Source organism: Equus przewalskii, chromosome 14, assembly GCF_037783145.1.
Source record: "Equus przewalskii isolate Varuska chromosome 14, EquPr2, whole genome shotgun sequence".
Taxonomy (NCBI): Eukaryota; Metazoa; Chordata; class Mammalia; order Perissodactyla; family Equidae; genus Equus; species Equus przewalskii.
Window position 1 is genome coordinate 44443546 of NC_091844.1, and position 16978 is coordinate 44460523.

The following is a 16978-nucleotide window of genomic DNA, read 5'->3' on the forward strand; positions in this document are numbered from 1 at the left end:
CTCCCCAAGAAACAATAAAGTTGAACAAAACCATCAAAAACAACCATTTGGAAATCTGGAACTCAAGCAAAAGCATACAACAAATTGAGAAGCATTTATTAAAAAACTAATCAACTTTAGGTAGGAACATTGGTTGTCTGAAGCATTTTATCTATAACTCTTCCCATTCCCATTCTTCTCCCCCTTTCCCACTTCCAGTATCTGGTAGTTCTGCCAGGGTGCAGAATAAGCCAAGAAAACCAGCAGCTTTGCTACTGGAAGGGACTGATTTGATTTGAACAGAGCACAGAAAAGTCCTATGCCTGGGAGGGTTGTTAAAGGCCACCTCTCAGATGGCCTGAGGTTGGGATATTGGTTGGGGCGGGTAACAGACCAGCAAACTAATCAGAAATTTAACTGGAAGATCTGAGGAATTAGACAGCCAGTCATAGTGAGTCTTCATAAGGTCCCACATTGTCACTGGTGGTCTGGAAGGCTGCTTAGGAGAGACCAGAAAGGGCCCTAGCTACCTACTTATCCATACCTGGTTGTGCCAACTCGAGTCAACTGTAAACCCTTGGCTCGGGGCTAAGTCATGTAATAAGATGATTTGGAGGGAGTGGAAAAATGAATCCATAGTAGAAGAGGTCAGGATAGTAGTTAATCTTTGTGGGAAGGGATGGTGATTGAAAAGAGCAGAGTGTTTCTGGAATACAATTAATGTGTTGTTTCTTGATCTGGGTGCTGGTTTCACACATGTGTGAAAGGCCTAGGCTTGGAACTGTCACACAATCACTTTCCTCCTCCTTCTCCAAAGGCATTCCAACTTCAACAAGAGGGGAAATAGATTCTACTTCTTAATGGGAAGAGTGAGAAGTCACATTGCAAGAGGATGTGTAGATACAGAGAGGAGGAGAACTGCATTCAGTTTTGCAGTGAATCTGCCACATATGTTACATTTCAGTTTAATATATAGATAAATAAAACAAACATAGCACAATATTGACAGTAGTTACATCTAGATGGCTGTATACGGGTATTCACAGTATTATACTATCTGCTTTTCTATGTACCTTTTGAGAATTTTCAAAATGTTTGTTTCCCCTTTTTTTGGAGGCAGGCTTATTCTTGACTTTTTATTTTAATGCAGATCTCTGGGCTCTACTTCAGACCTGCTGAATTTGAATGCTAGGACCCAGAAATCTACATTTAAAAATATATTCTACAAGTGATGCTAAATTTTGAAAATGACTACTTTGGGCTTTCTGACTTGTACTCAAGCCTCTGGCCTAACTAAGGCATATTTCCAATTTCTACTAACCTCAGAGAAAAAGCAGTCCACTGCTGCTGGTAGCCCAGTAATATCATCTAGTAATACCAACCATTGATACGGTTACCTGACTCCCTTAATCAAGCCACAAAAACTATATACAAACTTTTAAGGTTCCTTGGAAACAGTAGTTGGGGGAAGAATGAGGTATATTAAGTACCTACTGTGTGCCATAGGCATGACACCAGGTCCTTTATTTACATATATTATTTAATCCTTGCAACAGTCTTGGGTGGGGGGTGTGGGGGTTACTATCCTCATTTTATAGATGAGGTCATTGATCCTCAGAGAATTAACTAACTTGTCCAGCATTTCATAGCTACTTAAACAGAAGGCCGGAGATTTGAATCTAACTTTCAGACTGTAAGTTAAATAGTTTTGAAGAAAGCAGTGTTTGGGGCACTAGATAATTTATTATATGTTAAATCCAGTGTTTATGAGAATCAAGAAAATATGTATGAACAGCACATAACCCTGTGCTGTAGCTGTCATTATTACTAAAATAATCACTCATATTCTAATCAAAGTTCAACCATCTACTTATTCAAATAGCAGAAGACTTAAGTCTTTGTGAAGTATTTCATATTTTTCAGATGTTTTGGATTATTTATGTTAAATGTAAATGTTGATATTTAAAAAAAAGTTTGTGTTTAAACAGTTGCTAAGCCAACTTAAAGGAAATTTAGAAGAAGAAAATCGGCATCTACTAGATCAAATTCAGACATTAATGCTACAGAACAGAACACTATTGGAGCAGAATATGGAAAGCAAGGATCTTTTTCATGTTGAACAAAGACAATACATGTAGGTACCAAATAATTTTGCACTCTGAAATATTACTCATGATTTTATCATTGCCATACTTGGTGGCAGAGAATACTCAATGCTAATTTTTCTTGCTTTTTACCATTATTATTTCAACATATATTTTTTGAATGCTTATGTTCCAGGAACTATGCTAATAACCAGAAATATTAACATGAAAACACATGGGTCCTGCTCTTAAGAAAAAAGTAATATAAAGTGAGAAATATAAATAATTCCTATAATGAAGGTATGTGTAGGAAGCCGTAGAAATATAGCAAATATAGGAGAAGGAGTACCTTAGTCTGGGAGAGGCAAGGTGGACTTTCCAAAGATGATTGCTTGAGCTGAGACTTAAAGATTCAATAGGAGTTCACCTGAGGAAACATACCAGGCCAAGAGAGCAGCAAACACAAAAACATGGCGGTGTGATGAAAGTGTGTTATGGCATAGGATCTAAAGATTAATTCTTCATGCTGGAGCAAAATTGAGGAAGGAGGAGCAGCAGAGAACTGGCTAAATCCTCAGGAGCCACTTCACAAAGGGTTTTCTATGCCATAAAAGGAGTTGCTGAAATATTTGAGCAGGGGAGTAATATGATTGCATTTACATTTTTTTTTAAAGCCACTAATGACATTTTAGAGGATGGATTGGAGGTTCTGAAAACAGAGACAAGGATTACATTTTAAGAAGGCAGTTAGAGTAATTTAGCAGAAATAATTCACAAGCAGTGGCAGTTGAGACCATACACAAGAAAGATGTGTGAGAGAGAATTGACCGGGCTTAAAATTATTGGTAAATTGTGTCTCTGTTGAGAGTGGAGGAATCTGGTAAAAATCAAGCATTTTGGCCTAGACTGCTCGGTGGGTAGTCTTTGTATTACACCATGGATTCACCTTTACTAAATTATTCTCTTTCCTTTGTTCCCTAAATGACAAGCACCATAGTATAACAGAAATGGCACAGATGTTGAAATCAGACAGCTCCTAATTCAAATTCAAATTCTTCCAGTCACTTTCTATGTGACCCTAGACAAGTTATTTCATTTCTTTGATCACTGGTTTCTTTTTCTCTAAGATAGAGATATAATACCTGCTCCCAGGATTATCCTAAGGATTAAATGAAATAACATGTCTGTGCCTTTCAGACATGATGTACATGATGGTGAGCACATATGAAACCAGGATACATCATACATTTTTGAAGCATCAATTTTAATATAAAATTTGGGGCAAGGAACAGTTTTATATTAATACACAGGGATATCATGGAGCAAAAGGCAGAGTTTTCATGAACTTTTAAGATAAATGCAAACTTCAAAGAAATTTTACATTTGCGCTGGCCACTTTGGACTGCACCTTCAGTCCTTTCAGGAGTATGTATGCCTTTACTCTCTGCTTTAAGAGGTATTTTAGCGTAAGAAGCAGTGAGTGTATGTAAAGCTGTTGGCATTTGAAGTTCCTTTCCCTTAAGCAGAGGCATTATTACCCAAAGCTTTATCTTAAATTCTGATCCTTGGTGAATACTCCATTTCCAAGGTTTCCGTGATTGTATCTATATAGTTGACTTACAAATATTAGTGTCTATTCTGACTTTTTGAATTTAAATTAAAAATATCCATCTTACATGTCACACATTTCTAGCTGAATGCTTCTGTCACATGGTCCTAGCAAGAGTGACAGTGAACAGCTAGGACTGAGAATTTGGAGGTTCCTCATATATTTCAACAGGTAAAAAGAGAAAAGAATTGGGAGGTATAGGTCATCTGCTATTGGCACTGTGGTATAAGTGTTGACAACGTCTGTTCACAAAGTATCTTCTTCCATAGAATCTCTCAAGTCAGTTCCTTGTAGTTCCCACTACCCTAATTCAGTCTTAATAGACTACCCCATTACCGTCCTGAATGCCTTCTTTACCTCCATCCTTTCTGATATATCCTGTTCCATCACTGAGTTAAGGTACCTAAAGCAAAGTTTGCATAAAGTCACTTTGTAATGAAACCTCCAATACTTCTGATTTCCTATTGGACAAAATCTAAACCTGAAACTCCCCTCACTTCTTCCCCTCAGCTGAACTGCTTAATTTAGCATTCTTATCTTTCCTTTTCTGTCTATCTAATATGGCTTTTTTCTTCATTAGGCTTTCTTTTCTTCATTAGGCTTTCATCCGAGAGGGAAATATTTTCCCTTTTATAAGTTCCTATTGTACTTCCACAGTAATTTTATTTTGGCATCACTACTGCCTTGGATTATAATAGTCATTTATATATATCTTCTTTCTCCTACTATATATATATTTTTAAAGATTTTATTTTTCCTTTTTGTCCCAAAGCCTCCGGGTACATAGTTGTGTATTTTTAGTTGTGGGTCCTTCTAGTTGTGGCATGTGGGATGCTGTCTCAGCATTGCTTGATGAGCCGTGCCATGTCCGCGCCCAAGATTCGAACTGGCGAAACCCCGGCAGAGCGCGTGAACTTAACCACTTGGCCACGGGGCCGGCCCCTCTCCTACTATATTAAAAGCAAAGCTAGGCTACTTATTATTCATCTTTGTATACACCTCATGCCTTCCTCATTGTAAATAATCACTAAATGTCTGTTGAGTAAGTATTCTTTGGCATTACATTTTTTTAGAAAGATCATTTTACTTTGGTCTGTGATCGTTGATGTTTCCTATATAACATATGCAATGATGCACCACATAATGCCATTTTGGTCAACAACAGACTGCATATACAACAATGGTCCTGGAAGATTATACCATATAGCCTAAGTGTGTAGTAGGCTATACCATCTAGGTTTGTGTAAGTGCACTCTATGATGTTTGCACAACATTGAAATCACCTAATGAGGCATATTTCAGAATGTGTCCCCATAGTTAAGCGATAAATGACTGTAATACCAAGAACATAAAAATGAGACTAAGATGTGGTGAAACTAGTATATTCATGCATTGCTGGAGGCAGGAAATAATTCTCTACTAGTAAATTAAGCCTAAATAATTCTGCCATAAAGGAAAAAATTTGGTTGCATCAAGATGTGGTTGCAAGATTATTTATTATACTTGTAATTGTAAACTATCCAATATTTTATTTTATTTTATTTTATTTTTTGGTGAGGAAGATTGGCCTTGAGCTAACATCTGTTGCCAATCTTTCTCTTCTTTTTGCTTGAAGAAGAGTGGCCCTGAGTTAACATCTGTGCTGATCTTCCTCTATTTTGTATGTGGGGTGCCACCATTGCATGGCTTGATGAATGGTATGGGTCTGTGCCCGGGATCCAAACCCATGAACCCTGGGCCACGGAAGCGGAGCACACTGAACTTAACCTCTGTGCCACCAGGCGGGCTCCCAACATGTTAATTTTTGCCTATATAAATCATAATAAATTACCCTTCATTCCAAAATTGATTTGCGATACTAAAGATCCAAAAATAGGAGAAAAGTCAATGTTGATATAATGTTTAATCTCTGTAAAAAGATGTTCAGAAAATTCCTTTGTCATGATGAGATTATACTATGGAAAATTTTCTTCAAATAAATCCTATTGAAAAATTAAAACTTTAAATCCTATATACTTTTATTTAAGTAAGTGGTAAATTTAAAGAAAAGGAGAAACTTAGAAACCTAATAATTGTTACTAACCTAATAAATTCTTAGTTGTCAACTATGATATCTGGATTTGTTTATGTTTTGGGGAGAACTTAGATCATAGTCACAAAATAATTTAGTATCATTCATAACTGTACAAAATATGTATGTCCTAAAACATAATTTTTATTCTTATAGTGATAAGTTAAATGAATTAAGACGACAAAAGGAGAAATTAGAAGAGAAAATTATGGATCAATATAAATTTTATGACCCATCTCCTCCTAGAAGGTACTATTAACCAAATTTTATTCATTTTTATTTTGAAAAAGGAAAGTTATATTAAGACTTCTAATTTTGTGAAGAATATGTATGTTGAATTTTACACTGATAAGAATTTTTTAAATTATTCTATTAGGAGAGGCAACTGGATTACTCTAAAAATGAGAAAATTGATAAAGTCTAAGAAAGATATTAATCGGGAACGTCAGAAATCTCTAACATTAACACCTACCCGCTCAGACTCCAGTGAAGGATTTCTTCAACTCCCCCATCAAGATAGTCAAGATAGTTCTTCAGTAGGTTCAAACTCTTTAGAAGATGGCCAAACTCTGGGAACCAAGAAAAGCAGCAGTGAGTGCTTAAACTCTTTAAACGTGTGATCTCTAGTTTGATTTAGAATCCTTTCTAAAGATTTGTTTTAAATAACTTCAACTGTCCTTTGGGGTAATAGTCTGATGAATGCAGCTCTTAATAACTCCATATGATTATAAAATTCATTACATCCTGCGGTAATGCATAATCATCTGATTTTCTGTATTATGTGTTTAGAGATATACCATACACAGAGATATCATAACTTGGCCAGGGAGATAAAACAGTGCAGAAACAACATTGAAATAAGAGCCAGAATACCTCTGCCACTTGCTAGTTCTGTTAATATGAGCAAGCCTTTTACCTTTATATCATACTTCACAGGGTGATTATGAGGAGCAAGTGAGAAATATTTATAAGAGCTCATTTTCATAATTATTTATAACTAAATAGTATAATAAGGCATTTTATAATGAGGTTTTATATTTATATACTTCGATGGTGTCAAATTGGAGCAAAGTTACATTGGGAGGAAGCAAAGATAAATAGGTGTGAATTTGAGAGAATGTTATTCAACAAATTAGGAATAATTGAACATTATGAAAATTATTGAGGGATTGCTTGGTAAAGGATCAATTAAAACAAAATAGATGTGAAGATATAAGTTTGTGTATAAACTTGTGATTTAACTTTTAAATTACAGATGTGGAGGTACACATAATAACATGCCCTATACAGTTCATAATCTCTTTATTTCATTATTAGTGTGCTTAGCTAAACAAGAGCAAAGTAAAAGCCTAAAGAAGTGAATTTTGAGACGAAGAATTCAATGCTATGTCCTTTGAAGCTGTCTAAGAAGTTGACTGCTATCAATGTTCTTATAAAATTTATAAATAGGATACTTTGAATCCACTCACACTATCACCAAAGTCACTAAATTTAAAAATATACATTTATAAATTTACATATTTATATAAATATATATTATGTGTATTATATATATATACGTATTTCATTACTATTCTTTTGAAGTAAATTTCAAAAATGGCTATGCTTCCACCGCGGTTAGACTCTCCATATGGGCACCTCAAAACACTCAGAAAACTATAGGCAGTGTTTTGGCCTCAGGAGAATTATCTTTGAAAAGACAATATTTTAGGGCATAGGGGATTAGACATTCATTACAGGGTATATTTCAGAATGCAATATATATGCATATCTATTTCAGAATATGCAATTACTCTAAAAACTGGGATCCATAAGCAACAAAATACATCATGCACACACATATGTACATATACATATGGGGGATGTGTGTGTGTATACATAAGTCTCAAGAAAGTGGTTTAATTCTGTATCCCCACATAATATTTTTTGTTACCTGGGTCTTTTGCTGTCTAGTCATGTCAGCCGAATCTAAATGAAACCTCTGAGCATTGTTATAGAAATCATCAAGTTTTCTTTAAAAAGATGCCAGATAATTCAATTTTATCTGCTACTTTTAGACGTAAAATATCTGACATCTTAATAAATGAGAAATGGTAATCAGTATACTTAATTTTTTTAATTAAAGGAAGATATTTCAATTCAAATATTAGAACATACACAAGAGAGGCATGACAAGTCTTTTTTGAGGTCATCTTGTTTGTTTTAAATATAAATCTGACCTTCATACTCTGCTGAAACATCTAGAATAAAAATCAGAAGTAATATTCTCTTTTCCTGCAGTTGTTCACTTTTAGAATTTTTTAAATAAACACAAAACCCAATAATGCTAACGTTCCCTTAATTTCAGTACAGTTTGGGAAAAAAACATTGTGTATCTACAAACTAATTGCTATAAGAAGGATCATATTCCTTCACTGGCAAATTTAAGATTCCTTTTATCCTCTCCATTTTGGAAGAGTGTCTGTCTGTCAGTAAAGCAGTCTTTGGAAAACAGTTGAAAACAGAAAAAGTATCTAAACAAAACAACGTGTGCATGCTGCAACCACTCAGCTTTGTTTTAGCTAAGTGTCCATTTTTACATTGCTTTCAGTTTGTTTCTTTTTAATCATTGAAAACAGCTGTGTTTACCAACCTAGAAAAGAAATAGGTCAAATTAAAAGCTAAAATGAATTGTGACTATTCCTAATAGCAGTCAAATAAGTTAAAAAGCTGTACGTCCATTGCCTTCTCCTTAATGAATGATACTTGTCAGTTTGCCAAAAAAAAAAAGCTTTGCTTATTTACAAGATGATGGCAAACTCTGAAAGAGAGCATAGTTAAGGCTGTGTACAATATGCTTTTAAATCTTTATGCAGGTTGTTTCACTAGCTGCTAAATTGCAGTTCCAGAAAGGTGTAACAATTTTTTATGTTCAAATCTTATTAAAATATAGCTTAAAGATGTTAGTTACTCTAGTGAACAAACGTTTTATTTTTATGCTAATGACTCCTACTGTAGTTATAACCCCAATTTTCATTCACAGATTTTTTTTTGCACAGTGCAACCTTTGATTTTTTTTAATAAACTCACCCCAAAAGCCCTTCAAAATATCTAAAAATGTTATACACACATATTTTTCTGTCATTTTTGCTTGCTTTAGAATGCCTCATCAGAGCTTCATGCGAGCACTTCCTATTACTGTCAAAATACTTTTTTTTCTTTTTCCCCGCCAGCCTTTGCAATATGAAATTAATATTATTGCTCATGTCATCTTCTGAAAGACTTTTCTCAAAAGAGTGTATAATTCCATGGTACTGCTAAATAATTCACCAGAATTCAGTTTAAACCAAGAAGTAATTTCCTATTTTCTTTATTAAAGATTATGAAAATAATGAAAGTTTTAAAAGTTTCTCTAGATTGTTTTAAACATCTCCTGGGCACCCTAGTTTTTGTTGATGTATATTTCTAAAATGCTCTTGTAGGATATACATTTTCCTACAGTATTTTTTTCTAAAATAGAGCCTTATAATTTAAAACGTTAAAGAAAATAAAGGATTGAAAAACCTTGTACATTTTCATGATGTATACTCTGAGACCCAGCAATAGCCCTAATCTTAAAGGTATACCTTTACTACTTAACTAGGAAAATGGTTCCTTCCATAAGTAATTCTAATCAGTTCTGTGTTTATAGGACTTTAGCCAGTCCAGGCTTTCAAAGTATATGTTCCTCATCATTGTCTTCAGTGCTTTTTCAAGTATTTTAAAGTATCAAAGTACATATTTCATATTTCATTATCACTCAGCAGCACGAGAATAATAGCTTTAGTATAGCATACATAGCTGAAACTCAGACATTCATTTCTGTCCTTAATTTCAACATTTAACTCCCATCTGTTCTTCTCCCTTTTTTCTTTCATTTTTCTGTTTCTGTTTCCCTCATGCTCTGACATTAAAGTGGTTGCACTGAAAAGACTGCCCTTTTTGAGGAACAGACCGAAGGATAAAGACAAAACGAAGGCCTGCTACCGTCGCTCCATGTGTAAGACTTCATGGCAGTTCAGCTTCTCTCAAATGACTCCACTGGCTTCCGCTACTAATTTCTTACTAACCTTTCTCTGGACTGGTTTTCTTATTTTGAAAAGTGCAGTCTTCCTCTAATACAAGGAGCTGGAAGAATATTTTTTTCAAAACTGGCACTGAATTTGCATTATATGTATGTTCACTGATACATATACATGCATATGTTTAGTCATACATGTAATATACTTGTAAATTTCCAGTGCTTTCTAAAAGTTGGCAGAAACAAAACCTTTAATTTTATATGCCATAGAGATTTTTTTCCCCAAAGAAATTTACTTAAAGAAAATATAATAAAACCTTTAGCATTAGGAATTTATTTCCTTAATGAAGTAGATTAAATAAATAAATAAAATGGCCTGTAATCTTTGAAAATGTTTGTCATTCTTTATATAATAATACTCTGGTTTTCGTTTTTTTTTTAGTGGAATGGGTATTACATAATCACATTAAATGTCTGTCACTTTGGATATCATCTCTTTTAGGTTTTTATTGAATGGTATGCTTATTTGAGTCATAAAATGAATAATTTCTTCAGTAACCTGCTCTGACCAAGGACTCGTCATTTTCAATAATGATGCTGTATAAGAACTGCTCTCCATCTTCCCTTTATTCATTCCATTTTTGTCACCACAAAACAACATTATGAAGGCTTGTAATTATATTGTACATGACTGCACAAAAGCATGGCAGTTGTACAGAGTAAAATCCTTTACCTAATTTTAAAGGGGGTGGAGGTGAGATAAAAATATTTACAGAAATTTATCAGCCTTTGGCCTACTCATTTCATTCAGCTGAATGCATGTCATACTTCAAGTGACCACGTGGTTATAGTTTTTGATATTCATTGCATTAGTCCATAGACAAAAACCAGATCATTTATAATACAAAATACAAATAAGAGCAAATACATTAACCATGCTGATTCATTTGCTTTCATTTGCATCCCAGCCATGAATGACCTGGTGCAGTCCATGGTCCTAGCAGGACAGTGGACAGGTAGTACTGAGAATTTGGAGGTTCCTGATGATATTTCAACGGGTAAAAGGAGAAAAGAATTGGGAGCTATGGCCTTCTCTACTACAGCCATCAACTTTTCAACTGTCAACTCTTCTACAGGCTTCAGATCCAAGCAGTTGGTTAATAATAAAGGTATAGGCTATTTGCACTGTGGTGTAACTGTTGGCAACAGGAATTTTAATTTGACTCTCCCACGTGTACTTTTTTGACAGCATCAACCTGAAATAATTATCAAAACAATCTGGATTTGATTTGAGGGAGTTTTCAAATTATTTCAGAAATTTAAAGCATCATATAAATAACTAAAATCTTTCCTAGGCCTTTCATAATAAACGGCTAATGAACTAACAAGAAAAGGAAAAGGAAATCAAGCAAAGAGTGAGAAAAGGAGAGAGTGATAGAAGCTTTTAAAAAACCTAAAAACACTACCACTTCAAACAGAGAAAACCATGTAGAACAACCCAGGCTCTTGTTGCTTTGCAGGGTCACAAGGGAGATTGTTTCATTGCTTCTGGTGTTTTCCCTAAGCGAGTCAAGTCTCATTAGAGCTATTTTCTTTCTTACTCCTAGTTCCAGTTTCTGGTTGAGTCTATGCAATATGTTAAATCAAGATGTATTATACATGATTGAAAAAGAATTTTCATAGTCTATGTAAATAAAATTTTATGATGGGATTTTTTTTGTTGTTAAAAAATATTTTTATATCCATTTTACTATTTTATGTAGATACTACATCCTTTGAAGATATAAGTCCACAAGGTATTAGTGATGATTCTAGTACGGGATCAAGAGTTCATGGTAAGATAATGAACTTTATTTAGAGAGTACATATTACATACAGAATGGGAATGCTAAGACTCTTGCATTGAATTGGTGAATGTGGCCTTGCCAGCAAGCATGTTTTCTCTAACCTGCATCTCCTACCTACCTCTGCCATTTCTTCAAATCTAATACTCCCTTTTGCCCCTTTTAAGGTTATTGCTTCATCTAAATAGTCTCTGTTTTAGTCAAGGTCATTTATAACGTATGTCTGCACAATGCTCAAAGGTAATTTTTTGCCAGTTTGGTATAGAGTTAAAGCTATGAGAGAGACATTTTACCATTGATTTAAAAAATATTTACTTTGGTAAAGGATGAACTCTAAGAAACTACATTTTCTATAATGTTGAGCACTTCACATTTTTGAATTTCTATCTAGAAAATCCTGTCTTACCAAACTAAATTATTAACAATAAATGGATAACATGTTAAAGGAATGTCATATGTAAGCAAGATTTTAGGAAGTAGGACAGGACCGCATTAACTGTGCAGTTGTTTCCCTTGTACGGATAGGAATATAGGACATTAACTGTGCAGATGCTCATATTTCTCCTGTCCATGGCATCTCTGCAATGTGCAGGGTTCCTTGTCTGATCTGTTGTAAGTGACCTCACTAGCACTTTTTTCCAGGGTGGAGGGGAGTGGGGGGGGGAGGGGATGTCATTCTATTCAGCTAAAATAGACCTAGTATCCATCTAGAAATCGCTTCCAAATCTAAATATGCACTTTATCTTCTTTTCTTTAAATCTCAACTATTGTTTCAGAAGTGTCTTGTTCTGAAGTGTCTAACTGAACTATCTAGAAATGCCTTTGCTCTCGGATCCATAAGATTCAACTTTCTGTGGGCATGCTCAGCCTGTGAAAGTATGCATGAGTGCTTCCTCAAAGCATTCTGTGATCAGAATGTAAAGTTCAGTGTCATCAACTGGAAGTTTTATCACGCTGTCTCCTGATTTTTTCATTTAGCTTCGAGACCAGCCAGCCTTGATAGTGGCAGAACATCCACTAGCAATAGCAATAATAATGCTTCAATCCATGAAGTAAAAGGTATGCTGTAGGTAAATTTATTAATTGCTCCATCCATTTCCAGATTTAGAAGTGGGAAACTGATGAAGTTTCTGGGGTAAAGTATGAAATCCAAATCATATACATTTGGAACATGGTTCCTTAGAACATTTTGTACTTTTCACATTGTAATACAAATCTATTTCAATGTATACAAATGTAAAAACAGGAGCAGTTATTTTGATTTCCATTTTTCATCTTCACAGATAACATTTTTATTTTAATCTTTATACTTCAAAAATATCTGTAGGTCCTTTTTTTACATATGTTTTGTCTTTGTCGTGAAAATGGTTGTCCTTAATTTTCTCATAATGCATGTACATTGAACTCACATTACAGAAAGTGTTTTAGAAATACTTCTAGCTTAATTTATCCATGAAATAAAGGGAAATTTTTTTTAATTTGAAAAGACAAGTGTGTATGTAACAAGAGCCAAATGGATGCATATAGCTCATATAAAGAATTATTTCAAGATATTTTTTCCTTAATTTTTTAATATCCATTCCAAGGTGAGGTTTTTATGTAAATGTCTGGAAGCCTTCACTACTACCTTTTTTTCTTAAAGATATACTGCCTATTCAGATTCTGGAATTGTTTAATAGATTATAAAAGTTGGTTAAAGTAGTTATTCTCTATACTCCAGGATTGTCCAATTATAGTAAATGCATTTGTTCAGTTGCTTTTTGTATTATAAAATCATTTTGTTTCAGTTGTAATTTTATTTTATCATTAATGCTATGACTTTGTTGCAGTGATCTGAAAAATCTGATTTCAAGGAGGAATTTTTTTTCATTTTTGTAATCGTGTTCTTATATCTAGTAGAAAAATGTCTGAAAATAAGAAGTGTTTCTCTTCTGATTTGAAAATTTAAGAAAATCTTATTTCTATAAAACGTTACATAACTTGAGCCAGATTCTTTCATGACCCACTTTACTCTCTGTGATTAAGAAATCGTGGAAAGTGGCATTTTTTGTCTCAATATATCTATATTATATATCTAATGTATCTATACAGTTTGGTATTGATCAAAGTGAATCAGCACTCTTAAGGAATAGCATAAACCTTAGGGAACTTTCTTTCAGAACTAGTAATTTGCATTCTATACAGTTGCTCAACCTCAGTGAATCTTTTAAGGTTATGTGGCCACCATACCAACAGTGGAAAGCAGGAACAATCAGATGATTTAGACATTAAATAAAGAATAAAATACTATATATTTGATTTTATATCTTTACTGGAATTTTCTAAGTAATTACACGTCTCCATTTGACTTTCCTTTATATGCCTGCTATTTAAATAAAAATGTTTTTCTCCAAGGTTATTCATTTAGGATGAACAGAGAAGCCTTCAAGTAAGGAATAAAGACTTCATTAGAAAGGCAAAGAATTAGAATTTTTAGCATTTAGAACAGTTTTTGGTTTTAACATTCTGAAATAATTTAAAATTCATTTAATCATATTTTGTTCTAAATTGTGAGATGTTTTACAATTATTTGAACCTAAATTTTTAAAAATGTATTATTCATTTAATTACTCATCAAATGTATTGTGTGCCTGCTTTGTATGTTTAGGCTCTAGGTATGGTGATGAAAGCCAAATCTTTGCCTTTGCGGAGCTTATAATATCTGTCAATTTCACAAAATGAGAAAGCAGGCTATGGTAGACTATTGTTAGACTGATGAAAGATTAACATGGTTTACTAAGCCTTTCTAAATAAAGGTTGTAAGTCAGTTTGGCTATTCATAGGAATCCAGTCAACAAATGTTATTACTTACATAGTTTTAGTCTCATTTCTATTATTGAACTCTTAACACACCATGTACTCCAAAAGCAGGTGCAGTTAATATCCAAAGCAGGCCACAAAGCCACAGCAGTGGAGAATTTAGCCTGCTTCATGATCATGAGGCTTGGTCCAGCAGTGGTAGCAGCCCAATCCAGTACTTGAAAAGACAGACCAGATCAAGTCCAGTGCTCCAGCACAAAATGCCTGAAACACTAGAGAGTCGAGCACATCACAAGATCAAAACTGGTTCCCCTGGAAGTGAAGTTGTTACTCTACAACAATTTTTGGAAGAAAGCAACAAGCTTACCTCAATACAGGTTAGTTTTATCTGGTGACCTTAATTTAGATGGACACCACAAGTTAAATTACTAAGATTGAACTTCAGAGTGATTTTTTAAGTTAAGGAGTAAAGTTTAGAGATAGTAGTGATTTTATATCATATAGTCTAATATATCAGGAGAGTAAAAGCATGGCTATATTCACTAATCTGTTTTGATAATTTTTTTTACAGATGAAGTCCTCAAGTCAAGAGAATCTTTTAGATGAAGTAATGAAAAGTTTGTCTGTTTCTTCTGACTTTTTGGGAAAAAGCAAACCAGTTAGTTGTGGGCTGGCCAGGTCAGTAAGTGGAAAAACCCCAGGAGACTTCTTTGATAGACGGACAACTAAGCCTGAACAATTTGTGAGACCTGGTCCTCGAAAGACTGAAGATACCTACTTCAGTAGTTCTCCAGGAAAACCTACAGCAGGCACTCAAGGGAAGATAAAATTAGTAAAAGAAACTTCTCTGTCACGACAATCAAAAGACAGTAATCCTTATGCCACTTTACCTCGTGCAAGCAGTGTGATCTCTACTGCTGAAGGAACTACTCGAAGGACAAGCATCCATGATTTTTTGACCAAGGACAGTAGACTGCCTATGTCAGTTGATTCACCACCAGCTACTGCTGATAGCAACATCACTGCAGCATCTAGTGAGTACCGTTTACACCACTGGTCCTCTGAGACACTTCACAGTCCAACACATGCTGTAGGTTATCATGCACAAAATGCTTTAGCTGCAGATAAGCCAGAGTCTCTCTATGCTCAGGCTAGAAACTCAAGAACAGAAAGGTCACAGTTTCAAAACCAAACTTTTGCCACTATTCATGTGTCTGATGATGCATTTGGAATATCAGCTAAAGAGAGCATAGAGTTATTTACTGTGGCTCATCCATCTCAGCCATTTTTATCCCTCAATACAGAATTAGTTAGTAACATAAGCGGGTTACCTCCCAGGCCAGTCACCAGAGTAGCTGACCAGGCTTCTACCTCTTTGGATAAAGCTGCACAGAAAGATAATGAACAGTTTTCTGATAATCAGAACCTTAATAACAATAACCCACAGTCTTCTGTAGATGGCAATAGTCTTATCACTCCAGCATGCCTCTATCCTGATGACACAGAAGCTGCATTGTTGGTTTCTGAGGATAATCAAACTGTTTGGTATGAATATGGTTGTGTATGATCAAAACTGCACAATATAATACTGATGTCATTTGATATGCACTATGCTGCTCTAATCTGATTTGAAGAGCTGCTGTTGAAAAGTATCATTTGGCTAGGTTTATATTTTTATTTTTATATTATGGCATAGTGTTCATGTATACATAATGGCATGTGTATAAATGTGAATGTGTAACTGCACCAAAGCCTGCATGAATGGAGTGCATTGTACATTTTCTGCATGACTTTAAAAACCTTAGCAATACATGCTCCTCTTTCACATTTCTTGTTGCCTGATATTGTTACTCTGATACCTAGAAGCATGTTAAAATAGTTGCATGCTCTAATTACCAAGAAGGCATTTCCAAGTCATAGTTACTTTGCTGCTTCCAAAAAAGAAGGCTCATTTTCTCCCTCCCTCCCTCTCACTCCATTTTTTTTTCCCCAGAATGTGCACTTCATATTGCACACGTACAGTATTGGTAAGGAAAATATGTAAAAAGATGTCATTTTCTTTTGTCATTTAATTATGCCTTCTGTCCTGCTGTTTTATTTTCATAGAAATAGCTAATAACTCAATTAATACTTTATGTAGAGAATATTAACTACTTCCCATATTTATAAAATTGTTCCGATTTAAAACATTGTTAATACTCATAAATTTAGTGTAATTCTTAAAAAAAAACCCATCAAATTTAAATGTGACTTATACAGTGACTAGGAACATTTGTATTAATTCTATTTCTTTTCTGCACTTTTCTTTATCTGATAAATATAAGAGCTCAAGTACTATCTTTCTTTCAAGATGACTTCTTTACTTGAAATCAGTTAACATAGTAGTTTTTCCAGTTCTTTTTTTATATAGAATCAAAGAGAAATAAACCAATTCATGCTCAATGTGTTGGAAATTTGCATTTTTACTTCTGTTCAAAAAGGGTAGCAAGTTTATAAAGTGGTGAAGATTACTTCTAGAATTCCATAATTTATTATTAAATTATATATGTCTGT

The 16978-nt window shown here is 34.2% G+C and overlaps 1 protein-coding gene across 14 annotated transcripts in view; it reads left to right on the forward strand.

Moving 5' to 3' along the window:
- The window catches only part of CCDC88A (coiled-coil domain containing 88A), a 123167-nt gene that overhangs the window by 95618 nt on the left and 10571 nt on the right, over window positions 1-16978 (forward strand). For 3 of the 14 annotated variants that reach the window (XM_070572643.1, XM_008512724.2, XM_070572645.1), the window contains exons 23-31: window positions 1968-2113; window positions 5900-5992; window positions 6120-6334; window positions 9678-9761; window positions 10751-10951; window positions 11546-11617; window positions 12605-12685; window positions 14534-14802; window positions 14997-15459. In XM_070572643.1, the coding sequence (XP_070428744.1) occupies window positions 1968-2113; window positions 5900-5992; window positions 6120-6334; window positions 9678-9761; window positions 10751-10951; window positions 11546-11617; window positions 12605-12685; window positions 14534-14802; window positions 14997-15459 (1624 nt within the window). The remainder of the gene's footprint in view (window positions 1-1967; window positions 2114-5899; window positions 5993-6119; window positions 6335-9677; window positions 9762-10750; window positions 10952-11545; window positions 11618-12604; window positions 12686-14533; window positions 14803-14996; window positions 15460-16978) is intronic. The other 11 variants (XM_070572648.1, XM_008512725.2, XM_070572650.1 and 8 more) reach the window with 8 other exon arrangements.